The sequence below is a fragment of the Macrotis lagotis genome, chromosome 3 (assembly GCF_037893015.1).
Source record: "Macrotis lagotis isolate mMagLag1 chromosome 3, bilby.v1.9.chrom.fasta, whole genome shotgun sequence".
Lineage (NCBI taxonomy): Eukaryota > Metazoa > Chordata > Mammalia > Peramelemorphia > Peramelidae > Macrotis > Macrotis lagotis.
The window spans coordinates 233,543,259-233,564,459 of NC_133660.1; the positions used below are offsets into that span (position 1 = coordinate 233,543,259).

Sequence of the window (21,201 nt, forward strand, 5' to 3'; positions counted from 1 at the left end):
TACTCTCCCAGGTAGGAAGAAACATACAAAAGTATGGCAGCTACTAAAGGTGCGGTTGGAGACCATGCGGATACAAGGAGAGCAGTCTGCGGTGGCACAGCTATCCTCCCGGTAGCGGAACTGACCCACCGAAGTCAGGGTGCTGGGCAACTGCCAGCTATCCAGGAAGGGGCTGGGGTCTTCAGTCTCTGCTACCACAGAGCCATCAGGCAGGGTGAGGTCGTTGGCTACATCACCATCACAAATACCTACAGGCAAAGTTGAATGATGTGACAAATACCACCTTGGAGAGCCTATATTACCCAAGGTAAGAATAGTGAGCATCCCAGAAGAATATAGATGCCCCACTCTACATCCCAGGTTCCTGCTCCAGACTCTGTTCCATTCCTAAATTTTCCAGGTTCATTGGCCCTAGGCCTAATGTGCTCTGGTTACTTCTGGAAATACTTACCTTACTGCTAATTCTGAGGGTCCCTGTGAAAAGGTTAAATACAGGTCTCTCTGGCTCCACACTCCAAACCTAGGCTCCTGGAGCATTAGGAGCCCATTCTAATGACTTAGGGCAGTTCTGCTGCAGAAGAGACTGTTACATTCACAAACTAAAGTCTACTAAAAGACTAACTAAACTCCAACTGTGATTTAAGACATCTCCACAAATGAAAAAGGAATGAAGAAGGTAGGACTTCTAATGCCTGACCTTTTATAGTCTATGTCATATGTACTCATTTCTAAACTTTCTCAAGAGTAGCCCCACTTCTTGAAGCACCCTCTTCCTGACTAATGGGATTAGCAGTGATTGTGTTTAACTTTTAGTGGTTAAAAGAACTGGAAACAAAGGTAGTGCCTATTCACTGGGGAATGGCTTTACAAATTAGTATGTGAGGACAAATGAATTTTAATGTTGCAGGAGAAAGTAGGCATAAGGGGGATTCAGAGAAAGTAGGAAGACTGATACCAATTGTTACAAATCAAAGAGAATAGAACCAAAATAATTATCTTTCTATCCATCCATCTATTCAACCATTCATCCATCCATGCATCCATCCATCCATCCATTCATCCATACATATACACATACATACATCCACCCATCCATCCAACCATCCATCCATCTCTCCATCTCTCCATCTATCTACACATATGTATGTATATAACTAAAATATATGTGTTTTGTAGCATTTTAGATATACATGTATGTTGTGACTACATTTGCATTCTCTCCATATATACACATGTGTATACATTCATACACACACATATATTTATGGTCAAAATATATATGTGTGTATGTGTGTGCATTTTATTAACATGGCTGAAAAGAACATTAAAGGGCAGTTTAATGAACTCTGATTAAAGGTAATGATCATTATTAGTTCCAGAAAATAAATATTGAAATATACTTTCCTCCTCTTAGTAGGGGGAGGGGCTAAATTATGTTCTTACATTCAGAAGCATGTATTAAGGATCTTTTGTGTGGCAAGCATCAGGCTAAGTGTTAGAGATACAAACAAAGGAGGGGAAAGTCAGTCTCTCCCTCAAGGTACTCACAGTCTAATGGCAGAAACTTTGCAAACTTCAATGAGCAAGTAACTAAAGAAAGGCTAAAATGGAGAGTCTGGGGAAGTAGTCACATTAAGGAGAATCAGAAAAGGCTTCTTGCCTTTTGTGAGATGGTGAGATTTTAGGTGGAACCTGAAGAGAGCTGGAGAGGTAAAAGTTTCATTCACAGGAAATGTGGCATACTTTGTCAGATATGTTCATTGAGTTGGTTAATTTTGCTTCAGTGTTTTCTTCTATAACAAGGAAGGTTCTATGAGAGTTGGGGGCTTCAAGAAATATCTCTGATATTAAGAAGGGGCAAAATATAGCTTTAAAATAGTTTATACTAAGAAAAGAGGAAAAAGAAAAGAAAAAGAAAACTAATAAAATTAAAATTGAATTTGGAGCCAAGGTCTGGAACTCCCTTGGACTCTCAGACTGATAATGTGGGATTCGGTTTTCTTCTAATTGTCTGATCTCTCTGCCTCTTGGTCTTATTTTTCAGTTCTAGCTGGTTTCGTTGACTCACTCTTCCAGCGACCCTCCTGACAGACTGGGTCTGGATTGTTTTCTCTCATAATCCAACTGCCCTACAACAATCTAAAAATCAGAGAGATAGCACTGTCCCCCCCTTCCATGAGACCCTCCCTGAACATCCCTTGCCAAGCACCAATGAGGACTGGAGCAACTGCATTCTCTTACCCTTTTGCAGAGGCCCAGAACTTACCACATAGACCTCCACCAACAGATTCATCAGTTTTTCTGGACTCCACAATCATGAGCCCTGAGCTATGGAACCATTGGATTTGGATTTGTGAGGGAGTCCGGATCACATACATGTTCCCTGTGTCCTCAATCTTAAACCCATGCTGGCTCACTGGTGGCCAGATGGGTCTTGAGTTCAGAATTACCTAGAAAAGAGGAGAGGAAACGAAATAGAAATTAATTCATCTCCAAAGATGGATACACTCAAACTTTCTTTATAATGTTCATTCTTTAAGAGGAAGCTTTATATTGAGCCAGAGTATATCTGAGCTCCTTTCCATCTCTTTGATTCTGTAACTGAGTTCTGTGATCCTCCACTGGAGAGACCCTTCCAGGTCTCCTTTTTGTATCTAGGTGTTTCAAGTCAACATCTCTAGTAACTGTCACAGGACTTAGTCACAGAATAAAGAATCGAGAAGGCCCTCAGATGCAATCTGGGTCAACCTAGACCTGACTGTCTTTTCCTACTATAGTCCCAATAAAGGATCATCCATCTAGATTCTGCTGGGAAGCTGTGAGGATTTTTTCTTAAACTGAGTATAAGGTTTTCAAACCAGTGCTCCTAATTTTACCCTCTCAGACTAGCCAGAACATTTAATTCTTCTTCCATATGACAGCTTTTCAAATACTTGAAAATTATCATGTATTACATGAATTGTTCCTTCAATTGTGTGATCTCCAGTCATTTTTCTGTCTTCCTATGAAACACACTTAAACTTGTCTGTGTTCTTCAAATGTGGGACCTAGAATTGAATAAATACTATAGCCAGAGTATGTTGGCAGGACCTAGAATAGAGTTTAATCCTGTTGACCCTATAGTTGACTTCTGTTCAATACATTTTTAATTTTTTTTTTAAATCAGTAACTTGGATAAAGACATAGGTGGCATATGGATTGAATGTGTGGCTGACACAGACATAGAAGTGGTGATAATTTTTAATGGAATCCCTCTGTTCTAGAAGTCTGCTTATAGTCCTGACAACAAAGAAAATAAGGCCAATCTGACATGAATTATTCTTGATGAAACTATGATGTCTTTCAGTGATCATAACTGCCATTTGTAAATGTTCATAAACCATCTCTTTAATAATATATTCTACAAGCTTACTCATTGATCATTATGAAATTTATAAATGATCTACTTAGACTTTCTCCTGAGGGAAAATGGCAGTAGGAAGGGTGACCAGGAACGTCCATGATATGCCACCTATTACCCTTGGTGAGCTAGTCACACTAATTCTAAGGTAGGGTTGCCCTTGGAAAAGGAATATTCTGGAAGTTCATACTGTCCTGTTGAGTCGATCAATGGTCATTTGGTGGGCTAGGTTGGTTACATTCAGCATCACAGGGCAGAAAGGAGGCCAGTTCAAGTGACCCTATAGAGAAATAACATTTGTTAATAATTCCCATACGTACAATAAAAGTCATATGAGAAATCAAAAGTGCATTTGCTTTAAAGACTTTGGTTTGAACACCATCCCTAATACTGATTAAAATTTAAATATATTAATATTTAACATATGTAATAATAAATGTATTTAAAAACTCCTATTTAATGAGTACATTATATATGCTACCTGCTTGGGTTGTTGTAAGAAAAACATACTTTGTAAACTAGAAAGTATGATACAAATATTCACTCTTTATGATATTATATGACACTTTAACATTAATTAATTAATTATTGATTAATTACATATTAATTTATTTGATCCTCACAATAACCACATGAGGGAGATAAGAGTCAGTCAGTAAATAGTGTTTAAGTACCTGCCATGTGCCAGGCAATGTAAATTAACCCTCTTTTACAGACCAAAACACTGAGGCTTAAAAAGGTCAAGTAATCTGACCATGGTACCATAGATCATAAATTATTTGAACCAGAATTTGATCTCAGGTTTCACCCCCAATCTCTCCAACCATTCCCAGTCATAGGGGGCCCTTCTTGCATGAACTCAAGAAACTCTTCCTGTTCCCAGTCCTCCTCCCAGAAAGCTCTCCCAAATCTTTCAGGGACATAGTGTTTTAGATGAATACAGAAGGGAAGAAAGTAGATAACTTATGCAGCCCTTCCTCATTTATCCACAGCAATAAGGATGGAAACAATAATGATAGCTAACAACTATGTAATGCATGTAATATGTTTTATATATAATATATATATATATAACTAAATAATAAAACTATATAAAGTTGTACAAAGCACTAATAATCAGCAATAGGACCAAGCCCCCAAAATGTTTCTGTTTGTCCACAGAGTCCTTTGTATTGTTCTTTCTGTAGCAAATGTCCCTCCAGAACACTATGCAAAAGGTTTAGCATTACATGAGTTGCCCAGCCTTGAGGCCCAACAAAATTTCAGGGCAGCAACATTAAGGTTAAAAGTGGCCACAGATATTCAAAAATATACTAACTTTCATGCAGAACCTGGAGAAATACCTCTACAACATTTTTGTGAGGACTGATGTATTACGATATAAAGAGGCCTCCTAAAGGAAAATACTTTGGGTTGGAATCCTGCAATCTGAGTTTCTGTTCTAGCACTGTCAATAACTCTTATGATGCATCTTGGACAAGTCCTTTTCCTGTTCCTGAGTTTCCTCTTTATAGAGTAAGGTAGTTCAACTAACTGATCCTTCAGAACTCTTGATTCTACCATGATTTAATTTCTTCCCTTAGCAATCCATTCTCCATACAGTTGTTAAAATTATCTTCTTGTGTCAAAAGCCTGACCATGACTCATTTACTTAAAAATGTTCAGAGGCTCCCTATTTTGTCTAGAATAACCTGTATTCCTTATCTGATATTCAAGGTCCTCCATCATCAGAACCCACCTACCTATTCCAGAATGATTGTGCATCACTCCCCTTCACACACTCTATTCCATCCAAAATGGGCTACATTCTGAGAATCTGCCCCACTCTTTTCACCTCTGTGAATTTCCCAAAACTGTCTTCTGAATCTGGAATATACTTCTTGCTCATTCCCTCTTTTAAAATCCTTCTCCTGCTTCACATATCAGTTCAAATCCCCTACAAAGTCTTCCCTGATATAGAAAAATAAAGAATTCTCTGCATTCTCAAGTTCTTCCAAAACACTCTCTTGGGATTTCTCTCTATGCTCTCTCCAACAAAATGTAGTATATTTCTGCATATATATGTTCTAGATTTCCTTCAACTACCAGGAAAAGAGAAACTCCTTGCATTCCCAATAAGATCAAGGGTGAAACAAGGATGCCCATTATTACAACTACTATTCAATATTGTATTAGAAATGTTAGCTTCAGCAATTAGAAAAGAAAAAGAAATTGAAGGAATTAGAATTGGGAAGGAAGAGTCAAAACTCTCACTCTTTGCAGATGACATGATGGTCTACCTAGAGAATTCCAAAAAAATCATCTTAAAAACTACTTGAAATAATTAGGAACTTTAGCAAAGTCACAGGATGTAAAATAAACCCTCATAAATCTTCAACATTTCTATGTATGACTAGCAAGATGCAGTAGAAATACCTAGAAAGAGAAATCCTATTGAAAGTAACTTCAGACAATATAAAATACCTGGGAGTATACCTGCCAAGATAGACTCAGAAACTTTTTTTTTAGTTGTTTTTTTTTTTTTTTGCAAGGCAATGGGGTTAAGTGGCTTGCCCAAGGTGACATGGCTAGGTAATTATTAAGTGTCCGAGGCCAGATTTGAACTCAGGTACTCCTGACTCCCAAGGCCAGTGCTCTATCCACTGTGCCACCTAGCTGCCCAGACTCAGAAACTTTTTGAAAACAATTACAAAACACTTCTCACACAAATAAAATCAGATTTAAATAATTGGGGCAAATATCAACTGCTCATGGATAGGCTGAATTCATATCATAAAAATGACAATTCTACCAAAATTAAACTACTTGTTTAGTGCCCTACCAATCAAAATTCCAAAAAATTACTTTAATGAGTTAGAAAATTTGTAAGTAAATTCATATGGTGAAATAAAAAGTCAAGAATTTCCAGAGATTTAAAGGGGAAAAAAGTGTAAAAGAAGGTGCCTTAGCCCTACCAGATCTAAAATTATATTGTAAAGTATCATTCATCAAAACTGTTTGGCAGTGGCTAAGAAACAGAGTTGTGGATCAGTGGAATAGACTAGATGCAATTGCAGGAAATGATTATAGTAATCTGCTGTTTGATAAACCCAAATAGTCCAGCTATTGGGACAAAAACTTCTTCAATAAAAACTGTTGGGAAAATTGGAAGTTAGTATGGCAGAAACTTGGATTAGACCAGCATCTCACACCCTATACCAAGATAAGATCAAAATAAATACAGGATTTAGATATAAAAACAATATTATAAGCAAACTAGGAGATCAAGGAATAGTTTACCTGACAGATTTATGGAAAGGGAAGGAGTTTATGACCAAGGAAGAGATGGAGAACATCATTAAAAACAAACTAGATAATTTTGACTATATTAAATTAAAAAGCTTTTGCATAGACAAAACCACTGTAACCAAGTTCAAAAGAAATGTAGTAAATTGGGAAACAATTTTTACAACTAGTATTTCTGACAAATGACTCATCTCTAAAATATACAGAGAACTGAGTCAAATTTTCAAAAAAAAACCCAAGCCATTCCCCAATTTACAAATGGTCAAAGGATATGCAAAGGCAATTTACAGATGAGGAAATCACAGTGATCCACAGTCATATAAAAAATTACCTTAAATCACTACTTATTAGAGAAATGCAAATTAAAGCATCTCTGAGGTACCACCTCACACTTCTCAGACTGCCAATATGACTAGAAAGGACAATGATAATTGTTGGAAGGGATGTGGGATATCTGGAACACCAATACATTGTTGGTGGAGCTGTGAACTCATCCAGCCTTTCTGGAGAGCAATTTGGAATTATGCCCAAAGGGCAACAAAAATGTGCATACCCTTTGATCCATCAATACCACTACTGAGTCTATACCCTGAAGAGATTATGAAAAAGGGTAAAAACATCACTTGTACAAAAATATTCATAGCAGCCCTATTTGTGGTGGCAAAGAATTGGAATTTAGGTGAATGTCCTTCATTTGGTGAATGGCTGAACAAATTGTGGTATATGTATGTCATGGAACACTATTGTTCTATTAGAAACCAGGAGGGATGGGAATTCAGAGAAGCCTGTAAAGATTTGCATGAACTGATGCTGAGCAAGATCAGCAGAACCAGAAGAACATTGGACACCCTAACAGTAACATGGGGGTGATGATCAACCCTAATGGACTTGCTCATTCTATCAAGTGCAACTATCAGGCACAATTTGGGGGTTTCTGCGATGGAGAATACCATCTGTATCCAGAGAAAGAATTGTGGAGTTTGAACAAAGACCAAAGACCTTTAATTTTTTTAAAAAAGTTATCTTATTATGTAATTTTGCTATCTCTTATACTTTATTTTTCTTCCTTAAGGATATGATTTCTCTCTGATCACATTCAACTTAAATCAATATATACCATGGAAACAATGTAAAAGACTAACAGACTGCCTTCTGTGGGGGTAAGTGGAGGGAAGCAAGATTAAGGGAAAAATTATACAATTCAAAATAAATAAAATCTTTCTAAACAATAAAAAAGAGAGAAACTCCTTGAGGGTAGGTCCTATTTTTTCCTTTGTGTTATCCATTAGTTCTTCCAACAAATATTTCATAGAATGAAGGTACATAAGTGAAACAAGAGAAGGATTTTAAAAGAAACAATGAGAAAGAAGTACATTCCAGGTCAAATGGAGCTGTCTGGACTTTTTGTTTTGCTTTGTTTTTATTTTAGAAGCAATAGGAAACCCCTAAAGTGTCTCATGTATGGTGGTGGTGTGATTAGATGTATGCCTTAGGAACACTCATTGGCAGATATGTAGATTGGAGAGGGCAGAAGAAGGACCCAATTAAGATACTGATTCAACAGTCCAGAAGAGAGGCAATAAGGACCTGAGCTATGGGCAGTAACTGCATGAATGAGAATGATGGATGGATGTAAAACCTGTGGAAGTAGAATTGACAAGACTTGGCAACTAACTGGATATGAAGAGGAAATGAAGAGCAGAAGATATCTCTGAAGTTTCAAGTCTTAATGATTGGGAGGATGGTGATGTTGCCCTCACTAGAAATTAGAGCATTTGGAAGAAAGGCAGATGTAGAGGAAAGATGGTGGCAATTTTGTAGAAAAGGAAACAGAGGTGCTGAGATTGGCCAAAGGTTACAAGGAAAGTTAAATGGAGAATTAAGCTAAGAACACATCATTGTATTTGCCCATGGGTCACTTATCCCCTTCTCTTAACCTCCAAATTCAGTCAGAGTTGTTTGAGTGCCCCACCAGCACTCAAAGGCAGGAAAAAATTACCAGATTTGCACTTTTGCAGTCAAGGACAAGGACAGTGACCATTTCCTCTGGGCGCTGACTGATGATATAGGAGGCCTCTTTAAACAGGGCCACATAGCTCCCATCAAAGGTCACCAAGCTCAAGTCAGGGAAAATGGAACATCGACCTACACGCAGACATAAGAGAGATTCTGGTTAAAGAGACAGAATTGACCTGCCCAGGGAGAGAAAAACCGCTACCTTCCTAGTAAGGCCAGGAAAAGGCTGAGCCATTTTACTAGAAATCTTCCCATGGCCAAAACTTGGCTTCTTTAAAGCTTCATTCAGAGAAGGAGCCAGTTGACTGCCAAACAAGGGGACCTCATTGGGTCCTAGCTTCTTCACATCTGTGTGATTGAACCAGTTCTCCCATCTGCCACTCCAAATCCCACAATGAAGACACCAATTTGTCTTTTTCTCTTCTCTCCTCTTCCCTCTCTTCTTTTCTCTCCTTTCCTTTCCTTTTGGATAAAATTGGAGCAAATTTTTTAAGGGAGTTAGAGTTAAAAAGAGTATTGACTCTCACTCAGAAATTGTTGGTTTAAATCTTGATCTGATGCTTACTGACTATATGGTCTTGGAGCAAGCCAACTTCCCCAGTTCTCAGTTTCTTCATCCATAAAATGAAGATGTTTAATTAGATGATCCCTGAAATTTCTTCTAGCTCTAATTCCTTAATCTTATGATCTTATATTCTAGTGTAGAGAATGCTTGAAAAAGGACAGTTCAGAGGTACAGGTCACCTCACTATATTCATTCAGGTCAGGTTTAACATATTCTGGACATGAATCCCAATGGGCACAAGATCACTCAAGATGAGGGAATGTCTCTGCTCCCCAAACTCCCTTGCTCCCCTTACTCTCTATCCATAGTCAGGTGAACATCAGGCCACAATGACTACTCACAGGCACATTCCCAATGGGAGCAGCATCGATCTCCTTTGGCACGGATAGCAAGACCCAGAACTCCACAAGGAGGGGGCGAGGCACTGTACGGGCACTGCTGGGTCTGGTTAACTCGGATCAACTCTCCTTCTACACAGATATGTCTGACACACTCACTTTCTATGATGGGCTAGGATATATGGGAAGAAAGATAGATGGTATCATTCTCTTGCCATGGTAGACAGAATGCCTACCCAGGCACGGGGATGTGGGAGAACAAAAGAGGAGATGTAATCTGCAGGCAACTTCCACCTTGCTCTAACTCCTTCAATAATAACCCTTTATCAAATTTAAGATGATGGGGGTAGATACACATAATTTATTACTAGGAGAATTTTGGTTCATTCACACTCTGGAAGAATCAAAATAGATGAATAGATGGATGAAAAAGAATTTATTAAATGCTTTTCTATACTTGTTATATATTAAGTTATATATTAAGTATATACTTTTTAACAAAACTAACAAAAGCTATAAACTATAAACCAGTACTTTTCAAATACAAAAAGAAAGAAAAAATTGGGAGGAGTGGGGTCCCGCTTATCTGTAGGATGTTGGATTGTGCCAGGAGGAATCTTGAGGATTCATGGGCATACTCCAGTGGGTACACACTTGTTTCACCCTGATCTAAGCTCTGGACAGAATGGAACAAGGTTAAATGGGGGCAAACTGTTTCTACATCTGAGTGGCACCATCCCTAGGAAGACACCCTGCATACCAGACATGAAGGTGAAAGCCCAGCCACCGAGCCTGGACAGAAGTAAGGAGTGTCAGATTCAACTCATGCCAGTCGGACTAAAAGATTCAGACAGTGACCCCAAAAGAAAGCAAATCATCCCAAGTCCTCCTCTGGCTAATAATAAGTGTTGGAGGGAGCTGATCACAAGGCTACAAGTATACCCTGAAAGCAGGGTCCAGTGATCAGTCGGTGATGGAGGGGGAAAGGGCTTTACAAATGTGGGAGGGATTGAAGAGATGGCCAGGCAGCCAGAGGACCATGATGAATTAATTACTCACAACACATGTTGGAAATGTAGAAGATTCTCTCATTGACATCAAGACTGAGGTAGGTAACACTGAGACACCTCCAACTGGGGCTGACCTCCCAGGCTGTCCTGTTGTGTCCTCATCAGCAGATTCTTCTGGAGGTAGGTGCCCTAAGGTCACCCCTGAGGCCCTAGTCTGGGCCATAGAAGCTGGAAAGAATGAAGTCACAGTGGTTTTTGGTGATGAAGATATTCCCGTCACATTGGTAGCTAGGGGACCAAGGGGAAAGGATGTGGACAAATGTGATATGTGAGTGGCCCCAGCACCCTTGGCCTTAGTCCTTGGAGTAAATAGAGAGTGAGGTGTAACTGGCACTTCTGTGACACTCTGGGAAGATGTGCTGTAAATTGTTGTGGGGAGGGGCACTTGCTTGGATAGGATAGCCCCCTTCTCAGTGGTACTCTTGCCTGGTGCCCCTGATGCCTTTTGTACAAACATCTCATGAGTGGAGGTCAAGGGTGTGGCTTCTGATGGCGGGAGAGGGGTGGTCAGTCCTAGTAAAGCTGGTTCTGTGACCATGGTCAGGGATACATCTTGCCCAACTGTGTGAACTTGAGTCAAGCCCACTGAGCTTGGAAGTGTAGGGTGGAAAATCATGGGAGACAGGGAGGTAACTATGGGCATAGACAACTGTATGTCCTTCCCTGGAGACAGAGTGGAGACCTCAGATCCTTTAGGGGCAGGGCGACTAGAAACAAGGGTCCATGGAGGAGGACGGGATGAAGTTGATAATAGGTGACTGATCTCCTGGGTGTCCAATGGTGTCCCTGTCTTGGCCAGAGACATGCTGGTATCTGACAGCTGGGATGGCACAGTTGATTCAGAAATCAGGGAGGGCACAGGTGCTGGTGAGTGTGTCTCAGGTGATCTTGCCATAGAGGGGGCAGAGGTGACCAGAGTCACAGAAGTCAGGGTCATTGGACTAGTGGCTTCAGTCACTGAGAGGATGGCACCCAAAGGCGGATGGATGATGAGGGTAGTAGAAGTTGATAGGGTGGTAGCTGTGGTATGAGTAGTCTCAACTTCCCCTGTAGTTTGTGTCACTTTAATTCCTGTACTCATAGAAGTTCTGACATGGATCTGCCCCACAGAGGTCTTGCCAGTAGCTGAAGGAGAGCTGCTGGTGCTTCTCAGATCCTCAGCCAAGGGCAGTCCAGGGGGTTCTGTTCTATCCTCTTCTCCTGTTGTCAAGGTCATCAGCAGTGGTTCCTGGAACCCTGCAGTAGGTAGGGACCCCACTGGCAAGATCTCAGTGGTTATAGCTGTGGAAGGTGGTCTCCCGGAGAGGGCCAAACCAAGGGAGGGTTCCCCTCCTGCTTGCAGCAATGTTGTCCTTACTGGCAAGGGGCTTAATGTGGGAATGGTCACAGCTTTGGACATTACGTGGAAACTGGGGATTGTGGGAAGCATCAAGAACATTGTAGTATTGGGGCTTCCTATGAAGGTCACTTTTGCCTGAGTTGTTTTCATGGTAGCTGCCCCCACACTGGGCACTGGCATCCTGGGTGGGGAGATGGTGAAGGTGCTGACTTCTGGAGCTGGAGGGCTAGCTGTTGAGCCAGCGGGCAACTGCACATCCTCTGAGACCACTGTCGGGAGGTCTACAATTGTGGGCCACTTTGAAGGAGATTGGCTGGTACCTCCAAAGGTAGACCCAAGTCTTGGTTCTGCTCCTTCTTTGGTTGTTGCCTGCAAATGTGATATTGTAGTTAGGGAAGCAACTGTGTCCCTGGGTGATGGGTGGGCCAGGGTGAAGGCAGTCATGGTGAGAGCTGGTGGACTGGTGGGTGGCCTAGACCCAACTATGGCAGGGGACATTTCAGTAGTTTGAGATTCCTCTGGAGAGATCAGGTCTCGGCCAGGAGCCTGGGTCTTCACACTGGGAATAGCAACTGCAGACTCAATACCTAAAATACAGATAAGAGGAGGCTCAGGTGGGGTCCCAGGAATCCATGATTTGGGCAACACCACCTGGGAGCCATCATTCCCTCCAGAATTGACATTTGGTTGGTGTTATTTCTATGGTTAGTCAATATAATCTCTCTTCCCTAGGTTTGGGAACTCCTACAGGACATGACCAATGTTGCTTCTCCAGAATGGAGCTCCCCAAGGGTAGTCTGAGGGCATGGTACAGGCTCAGGTTCCTGGTGACTAAGGGGCTACTTCAGTACCCCAGGATTATCCTCTTCTCCCCAAATTGATGAAGCTTTCAGCTTGTTATCTAATCCTGGCATCCTACCCATGGGCTTGACCAAAGCAATATGGCCCATTGCCCTGGCCTTTCTCACTTTTCCTTAGGACTTTGTTAGTGAGTAGAGGAGAATCCTAAATTCTCCAAGGTCACTCCTAGGGGATCAAACTTAGGCCCTATGAACTCATAGTGACCCATGCCCACCACTCATCACACAGGGTGAAGAAGAACCTATAGAACATGGGAAATTCACAAGAAACCTGGACACGTACAGTCCTCCAAGTAGACACATTTCTGGGTGACTTCATCCAGGACCATAGGGATGGGACAAATAGGGACACAGCCTTCGACCCTGTAGAAACAATAGTGGCATTGTAGTCCACATAGGCTTATTCCCTGACTCAGCTCCAACTCACCACCCACACATGCATGTTTGTATGTACAACACTCATTCATACATGTCTATAAATAGGCACACACATGTCTCTCTTCAAGCATTATGTACACATAGATAGACACCTAGACTGCCTTCCTCCAGGTGGATCCTTCCTGGGCTCTGGTAAAAGATTCTCACCTAGGAACCTCCCAGCAGTTGGCTCCTTGAGGATCCCGGCAGGTTTGGAAGCAAGGGCTGGCACAGGCATCATAGCGCCATTCACAGGTTGGGTAGGCAATGCCTAGGGACCTGGTATCTGGGAAAATGGATCATGCTCAGAAACATATCACACATCCACCATCCACAAGGCCTGGGCAAGGCAACACTGGGGAAGCAGAGACTTCTCTTCAAGGACTCAAGCTGGTTGGGGAGCCCAGACCCATATACATGAGAAATTCCCAAATGTAGACATAATATAGGATCTTTGGGGGCTCTTATTTTTGCATCGTCAGGCCACAGTTCATAGTAGATTAATAAATATGGCTTATAAATAAACATAATAAATGCTTCTTGATGCTTAGCCTTTTTATGCGGGAGCATCAGAAATCTTCATGGTGAGCAGCTGATCTGGCCTGTACTCCCTGGTGAGGATTCAATCCCCTTTCTTCACTGGACCCTCATTAAAGTCCCACTTACATCAGGTGGCAATTCAACATCTGTGTGGCTAAACCCCAAACAAATTCAGTTATGAAAATGGAGGAAAAATGGCCCTAGGAAAAAAAGAGAGCCTCCCAGACCACCTACTCTGGATGTTCTTTGTGCATGTAAGGGATCACCACCATCATGGTGGCTTAGGATAATGGGATGGGGTTCTATGATGACACAGGAAAAGAAACCATACAATCATTTGACAGCCTTCGCTCCTTGGGTTAGAGGCATATTTTATACTTGTTTTTATTTTTTTATATTTGGTGGCATCAGGAAACTTGAAACAGGAGACTGGGATACCAATGAGCAAGAAACAGTGGAGTACAAGTGGAAAGATCGCTGAATTTGGAGTCAGGAAACCTGAGCTCTGATCTTGGGGACTCTACTGCTCATTACCTATGTGACTTTGAATGTCAGTTAAATTTCCCTGAATTCAGGGTCCTCATCTGAAAAATGGGAATATTAATGCATGCATTACATTGGATAGTTATGAAAGAAACTACTATGGATACCTTAAAGTGCTATAGGAATGGGAGCTTGTGGAGTTATTCTTCCAGGGAAAAGCTTCACAAGGAAGCATCCACAGCAGGGAAAACTATGGGACCTACACATAGAAAAATCACCAACTCAGTGAAGTGTTAAGGGTTGGAAGGAACAGTCTGGTATGGTAGGGAAAGACCCAAATTTAGAATCAGATACCAATTCCAACAGTCTGGTATGGTGGGGAAAGCACCGAATTTGGAATTAGAGATGCCAATTCCAAATTTTTGCTCTTTGAGCACCTCAATAGACCTCAGTTTTCTCATCTATAAAATGGGGGAAAATGACCTCTGAGACCCCTGCTCCCTAACTTGAAATTCTATTATTCTATGACTTGAAAAGTCTGCTAACAGAGGGACAAATGATACTCAATGTGTCTAGAAAATGAGTATAAATTTGGCAGGGTTTCTCCAACTCTTTTGAGGAAATACCCAATGTCTACAAAAAATAAGGGCATCCAATCATTAGAAAAATGTTTACTCTAGAGAGAGAAATTTCAAATACATCATGACAGTTATCCATCTCCCCACTAACTCTTCTCTTCTTCAGTCTAAACCCCTCTAGGGCCTTCAAAAGACCAATGCTTGAGTTGACTCTCTCAAATGATTAATCCTGTATCTTCAACTGACCTTATGTCGTGACTTTAAATCCCTCCCCATCCTGGATGTCCTTCAGTGGATGCTCTACAACACTCCAGATGCAGTCTGGCTAAGACCTCATCGAGTACTTTGTTTTGTACCTTTCTAAAGCACTCATCAAGGCAGCCAGAGAGAGTGGCTGCAATCAGGAGGATCTTGGTTTTAATCCAGCCTCAGAAACACTTACTAGCTCTGTGACCCTGGGCAAGTCACTTAACCCTGTTTGCCTCAGTTTCCTCATCTGTAAAGTGAGCTAGAAAAGAAAATGGCAAAACTACTTCAGTATCTTTGCCAAGAAAACCCCAAATGGAATCATGAAGAGTTGGATACAATTGAAATAACTCAACAGCAACCAAATGCTTATCATATAAAGTTGAATATTAGTTAACAATAACTTGTAAATATTGGCAAATTGTAAATTCCATGAGGGTAAAGACTTATCTAAGCTTCTTATTTCCATCAATGGCTAGCATAGTATTTTGCTAATGATAGATAATATGTGGTCAATGAATGGAACAACATTTCTTTCATTAAAGGTCTTTAAGCAGATGAGAGCACCTTGGGCAGTAGGCAGTAGGGGTGTAGACCTATTCTCCCAGATCCTGTTTTGCTATGGTTCCTCAGGGACATAGGTCCTAACTGGAACTTTATGAGCTAATAGGTCTGGCATGTGCACCCGTCAGCAAGAAACCTAACCTGGCAAGGCCCTGCGTCATTTTCCTATCACTTGCCCCAGAGATTTTATTTTTAGATATTGTAGTTGAATCCACAGGCCATGTCTTTTTCTGTGCACCCCCCAAGATCAAGTTAAGTCCCCTTTTCTCCTTCTTAACCACGCAATAAGAACAAAACACACACTAAGGTCAATGATCACTTCATCTGCACCCATTTACCAGGGTAAAGGGTAAGGAGGCTTCTACTAACAAAGAGATTATCCTTGAACTCTCTTCCCTTTTTGCCTAAACTTCTGAAGTCCTAAGCAGTCTTCCTGCCTCCAATCAATCCTCCATATTCCTATCTAAGTGTTCTTCTTAAAGCATAGTTATAATCAAATCACTCCTAGCCTCCAAATCTTTCAGTGGTCCCTCATTTTCCGAAGAATAAACTCCAAATTCTGGCATTTAAACCCACTCAGAACTTCCCTTCATGGCCCTTCCCTTTAACCAAACTATTTCTTCCTCATTCTTGTCTTGCCTTTCCCACCTCCATTCCTTTGCTTACCCGGTCTCCCAAATTAAAAGAGACCTTCCTCATCTTCAACTGCTAACATCTCTCTGCCTTCTTTCATGACGCTAAACTCCTCCTGAAATCCTCCATGATCTTCCCCTCCCCTCCCTGAAAGATACATTTGTGCCTCATCTCATGGGGCCCCGACCACCAAGACGCTTTCCAGTTCTTTTCTCATCTGCTCTTTCTATCACCCTCATCACCCTTATCCCTCCTATCAGAATCTTGGACTTTATCCTGAGACTCCCAGCCCTGGTGGTTGAGCTTGTCCCCAAACTCCAAGTTGCTACCCCACTGTCTCATCATCATGTCCCAGCCAGGGTCCTCTCCACCCCCACTTGATAGCACCCCTCTAGATGCTGTCTTCCCCTAGTAGAATGTAACTTCTTTGAGGACAGGGATTATCTTGTTTATCTGAATTTGTTCCCTCAGTACTCATTACTGTATCTGATGCACAGTATCTATTTAAAAATCATCTATTCATCCATCCATCAATCCATTTGTGTATCACTTTATGCATGTATCTCTGTTTGTCTCTGTGTCTGTCGCTATCTGTGTCTCTCTATACCTCTCTTTCTCTGACTCTCTTGTCCCCTGTCTCTCTGTTTCTTCTCTATATCTCTCTGTTTCTGCCTCTATTTCTCTCTAGTTTCTGTCTCTCTGCACCTTGAAGTCTCAGTCTCTCTCTCTCTCTCTCTCTCTCTCTCTCTCTCTTTTTCCCCACAAAGGTTTTACAGCCTTTTCTCTGTATCTTCACAGATACCACTCTCCTCATTATCATAATTATTTTGTATGCTTTGTCCTTTCCCTCATTAAACGATAAACTGCTCAAAAGTGGAAACCATGTTCCATCTTCCTGTATATTCCCAACCCTAAGAACAAGGCCTCAAGAAGAGATTTCATTACTGTTTGCAGAATTCAATGGAATGGTTCTTACCTATGAGCTTCAGCAGAGTGGCGAGTCGGAACTGCTCTGTGTGCTGGTACCTCTGCAGGACTGGCACTGGTCCTGAGAGGCTGATGAAGGAGCCAGGTTCATTGAAGGACTCCAAAGCATCATAGCCAGGGAGCCATGTGCTGCGGTGGATAATGAATGTGGCTCGGTTCTGGAACCCTTCACTCTGTTCCCACTTGGCCAGGGACAGAGATCCATTGGTGGTCACATGAAGGAAGTAATTAGGTCTGTCAGCAGACTCGAAAGACACCAAGTCAGAGTCTACAAATAACCATATTCCTTAGGGTTTCAGAATGGGTAGGAGAGGAAGGTACTGAGGCAGTTAGGCCCTGCCTAGGCCAGGGGAAACAGGGACTTCATCACAGCATAAGGGAAAATCCTTAGCCATGCAAGCATGATCAACCAACTATTATCCAGAAATCAATGATTTGACTTTTGCACCAACCAACTCTCTGCTTCCCGTTGCCCCTCATCTCAGGTTCACTTTTCATTTGCTCAGTGGCACCTCCCTTCATCCAAGGGTGTGGAAAAGGGAAAATAAAGGTGAACTATAGTTAGAACTATGGAGATGACATCAAAATTAATGGATAAAACAAACTTTGAAGATTCATTGAATTTCAATTTCTCTGTTTTCTCCATCTTCTGTGACCTCAGATAATTTACAGTCCTCCAATATTGGGAATGTTCAGTCTCAAAACAGGGAAAAAGTTCAGAAGACACCTAGTCTAAGCCACATGTCAGCAGCAATACCTGCCAAATGATCACCTGGTCTTCACTTGAAGACTTCCAGTGACAGGGAATTTATTATCTCTTATTTTGCTTTGGGGATAATTTTGACAGAAAGTTTATATGGGTTTGGGTTCATAAATTTAGAATTGGCAGGGCCCCCAGACTAAACACCTGATTTTACAGATGAAATTGAGATCCAAGTTGGTTAAAGTAACTTTTCTTAGAATTGAGGTTAAGGATGATGTTATGAAAATTGATTGTGCCATGACTCTGAAGCCCCTGAGCAGACCACATAGGATCTTAAGCTGACCCCATAGCTTCTCTAGTCCAGGATTCTGCTGATGAAGGGTCACCAAGGAACTTAATAAGGCAGATCAGGTCTATCCTTCCTGAATTACAACCAACATTGTTTGAGGGCAAGGATTGGTTTGTTATTTGTCTTTGAAGGCTCAACACCTAACACACAGACTTGCATTTAGTAGGTGCTTAATAGATGCTTATTAAATTGTTGAATTGAGAAAAAAATCACACTCAGCCAGTTCAGTCAATTTTGACCTCCTATAATCCCTTCCAACTAAGAACAGAAGAAGATATCTCTGCCAGCATCTCTTCTGATCTACCAGTTAAGAGACAGCCCAGTTTGGTGAGGCAAGAGTATCATAGTGAGGCAGATAGATCCAGTGCCGGGATTACTTCCAAAGTTTCAGACCAGGAATCTAGAGTTCTGCAATCTAGTCCTAGCTTTGCCACTAACGTGATGGGTGACTTTGAGCCTCAGGTCTCCTCTTCCATAAAACAGACCAGGAGGATCAATTTGATACTCAATCATTAAACTTCCTGTCACCTCTGAATTTTTAGTCATAAATTGCTTCATACTTGAACCTTCCCATCAGATGGAGGTCAACATTTCAGGTACTGGCGATTAAGTCTTTTTCTTTGTCATGATAAAGAGTTTAATCCAAAGGAAGATGGGGAGTTCCCCTACTCAGAAATGATTGTGATGTAAAACCACAAAACATTAATACAATTTTTTTTTGGAAAACCAACCCTCTCTCCATTTCCCTACCACTTCAGGAGAGAAGATTCTTACCATGGGCTTTGGGCTTGTACACTGAAGATGTCAACAAGAAGTTAATGGTGTCTTCAGGACCCACATGCTCAGGGAGAGTCAGGACAACAGAACCAGTCACTTTTCTCACAGTCACCTGGGTGCCACCAAGCATGTAGCTGACCAGTTGATAGGGTCCCTTGCCTAAAGCTGGAAAGAGACTGCAGGGTCATTCACCCCACCCCACCATATCATCTTCTTCCTTTCTTCTGATAGTTTTCAGCTCTCAACTGATACAATGCTCAACTCTATTCCATTGGAAAAGAGTTCGGGGGGCATTGGGCATTCTAGTCAGTTACCTGTACACCCCTCCATCTTTATTACTTGGGAAATGGAGGGCAATGACTGAACAAGTTGTGATGTGTGGCTGTGATGTAATACTATTATACTATAAGAAATGATGAACTTGATGATCTTAGAAGAACATGGATAGATGTGCATGAAATAATGAAGAATGAAATGAGCAGAACCAGGAGAACACTGTATACAGTAATTAGCAGTATTGTTTTAAGAGCTACTTAGAGTAACTAAGTCATTTTAAATATAATAAATATACAAATTAAAGAACATATGAAAGGAACTACTATCTGCAGTTAAAGAATAACATAAAGTGTGTGTGTGTGTGTGTGTGTGTGTGTGTGTGTGTGTGTGCGTGCATAATGTTAGTCATCTCTTGGGCAGGGAATGGAGGGAAGAAAAAAGGGAAAAAAGAAATTTACAAGATATCTTCGTTGTATATTTGGAGAAAATAGGAAGTTGTACATGGTAGACTTTCAGTTTTATGTGCAAACATCTATTTATTGTACTGTTTTATGTAGATGCTTGTTTTGTTCCCTGAACTGAAAATAAATTTTTTAAAAAAGAAAAAAAAAACAGAAAGTCAATGAATTTCACAAAAAAGAAAACGAAATAGAGAGAAATAACCCCTAGAGGCTATCCTCCTCAGATGCCATCTTAGTTAAGAAGAAACCCCAAACCTCATCCAGACTTTCATTACTCTTCACCTAGATCATTATAATAATTCCTTATCTAGTACCCTCTGGTTTCTCTCTCTTGCCTATCGTTCTGACACATGCTTAAGCAATCTTTCTATTGCAGAGCTCTGATCACATGCCCCCCCCCACAAACCTCAGAAAGACTCCTAACTCTGCCTGTTCAAAGTTCAAAGCTTTCAGTGTTTGGCCCTCAAAATCCATCCTCAATATGATTCTAATCTAACTTTCTAGCCTCACAATTCATTGGTTTCCTTCATATAAGCTAGAGTGTACATACTGAGTCCACTGTTTGGATCACACTGTTATCTTCTCCAGACCTCTATTCATCCTTTGAGGTTCCATTCAAATCCTACCTTCTCCATGAAGTTTTTACTCATTCCTACCAGCTGAAAATGCTCTCTCTCTAAACTCCAAAATGCCTTATACCTTTTGGTCATAGTTATGACTCTGTAGCTAGTGTAGCGGTGTAGTGGGTAGTGTTGGACCTAAAATTAGTAAAAACTAGCACAGACCATGGAGACAGGAGGACCTGAGTTCAAATCTGCTCTCAGACAATTTTTAATTATGTCACTTAAGCCTGTTGCCTCAAAACCACCACCACCAACAACAGAAAGAGCCACATTCAGACCCTGACTCGGATATTTGCTAGCTGAACTCTGAGAAAGTAATTCAATCTTTCCATGGCTCATTTCCTCATCTCTAAAATGAGTTCAATGGCCTCTGAAGGACTTTCTAGCTCTAAATCTTTGATGTTAAGTGGTTTCCTCCTTCCCTTGTACTCTTGGTTCAGTTATAAGCCTTCAGATGGGGTGATCCCTAGTAGAGGGTTCAGTTAAATAGTCCTGGAATTTCTATACTCTCTGAAGAGTCTAGGGTCCCGGTACCCATATGGAGTTCAGTTATTGAGAAACTCCCACTAAACAAGTTGCTAATGCATCCTACCCATGCCCATATTCTCTGGCAGACAGGATAGAGGTTCACCTACATTCATGACCTTAGAAGAGAACTGAGTAAGATCCCCATCCTCAAGTTAACAGGGTG

General features: G+C 41.1%; 1 protein-coding gene across 1 annotated transcript in view; it reads right to left on the reverse strand.

The window, feature by feature from the left end:
* The window catches only part of OTOG (otogelin), a 100,852-nt gene that overhangs the window by 18,299 nt on the left and 61,352 nt on the right, over nucleotides 1-21,201 (reverse strand). The window contains exons 33-42 of the mRNA XM_074231609.1: nucleotides 19,148-19,315; nucleotides 17,311-17,589; nucleotides 13,459-13,576; nucleotides 13,157-13,236; nucleotides 10,664-12,600; nucleotides 9,608-9,776; nucleotides 8,685-8,830; nucleotides 3,591-3,680; nucleotides 2,267-2,450; nucleotides 28-248 (exon numbers count right to left, since the gene is read on the reverse strand). Coding sequence (XP_074087710.1) covers nucleotides 28-248; nucleotides 2,267-2,450; nucleotides 3,591-3,680; nucleotides 8,685-8,830; nucleotides 9,608-9,776; nucleotides 10,664-12,600; nucleotides 13,157-13,236; nucleotides 13,459-13,576; nucleotides 17,311-17,589; nucleotides 19,148-19,315 — 3,392 coding nt within the window. The remainder of the gene's footprint in view (nucleotides 1-27; nucleotides 249-2,266; nucleotides 2,451-3,590; nucleotides 3,681-8,684; nucleotides 8,831-9,607; nucleotides 9,777-10,663; nucleotides 12,601-13,156; nucleotides 13,237-13,458; nucleotides 13,577-17,310; nucleotides 17,590-19,147; nucleotides 19,316-21,201) is intronic.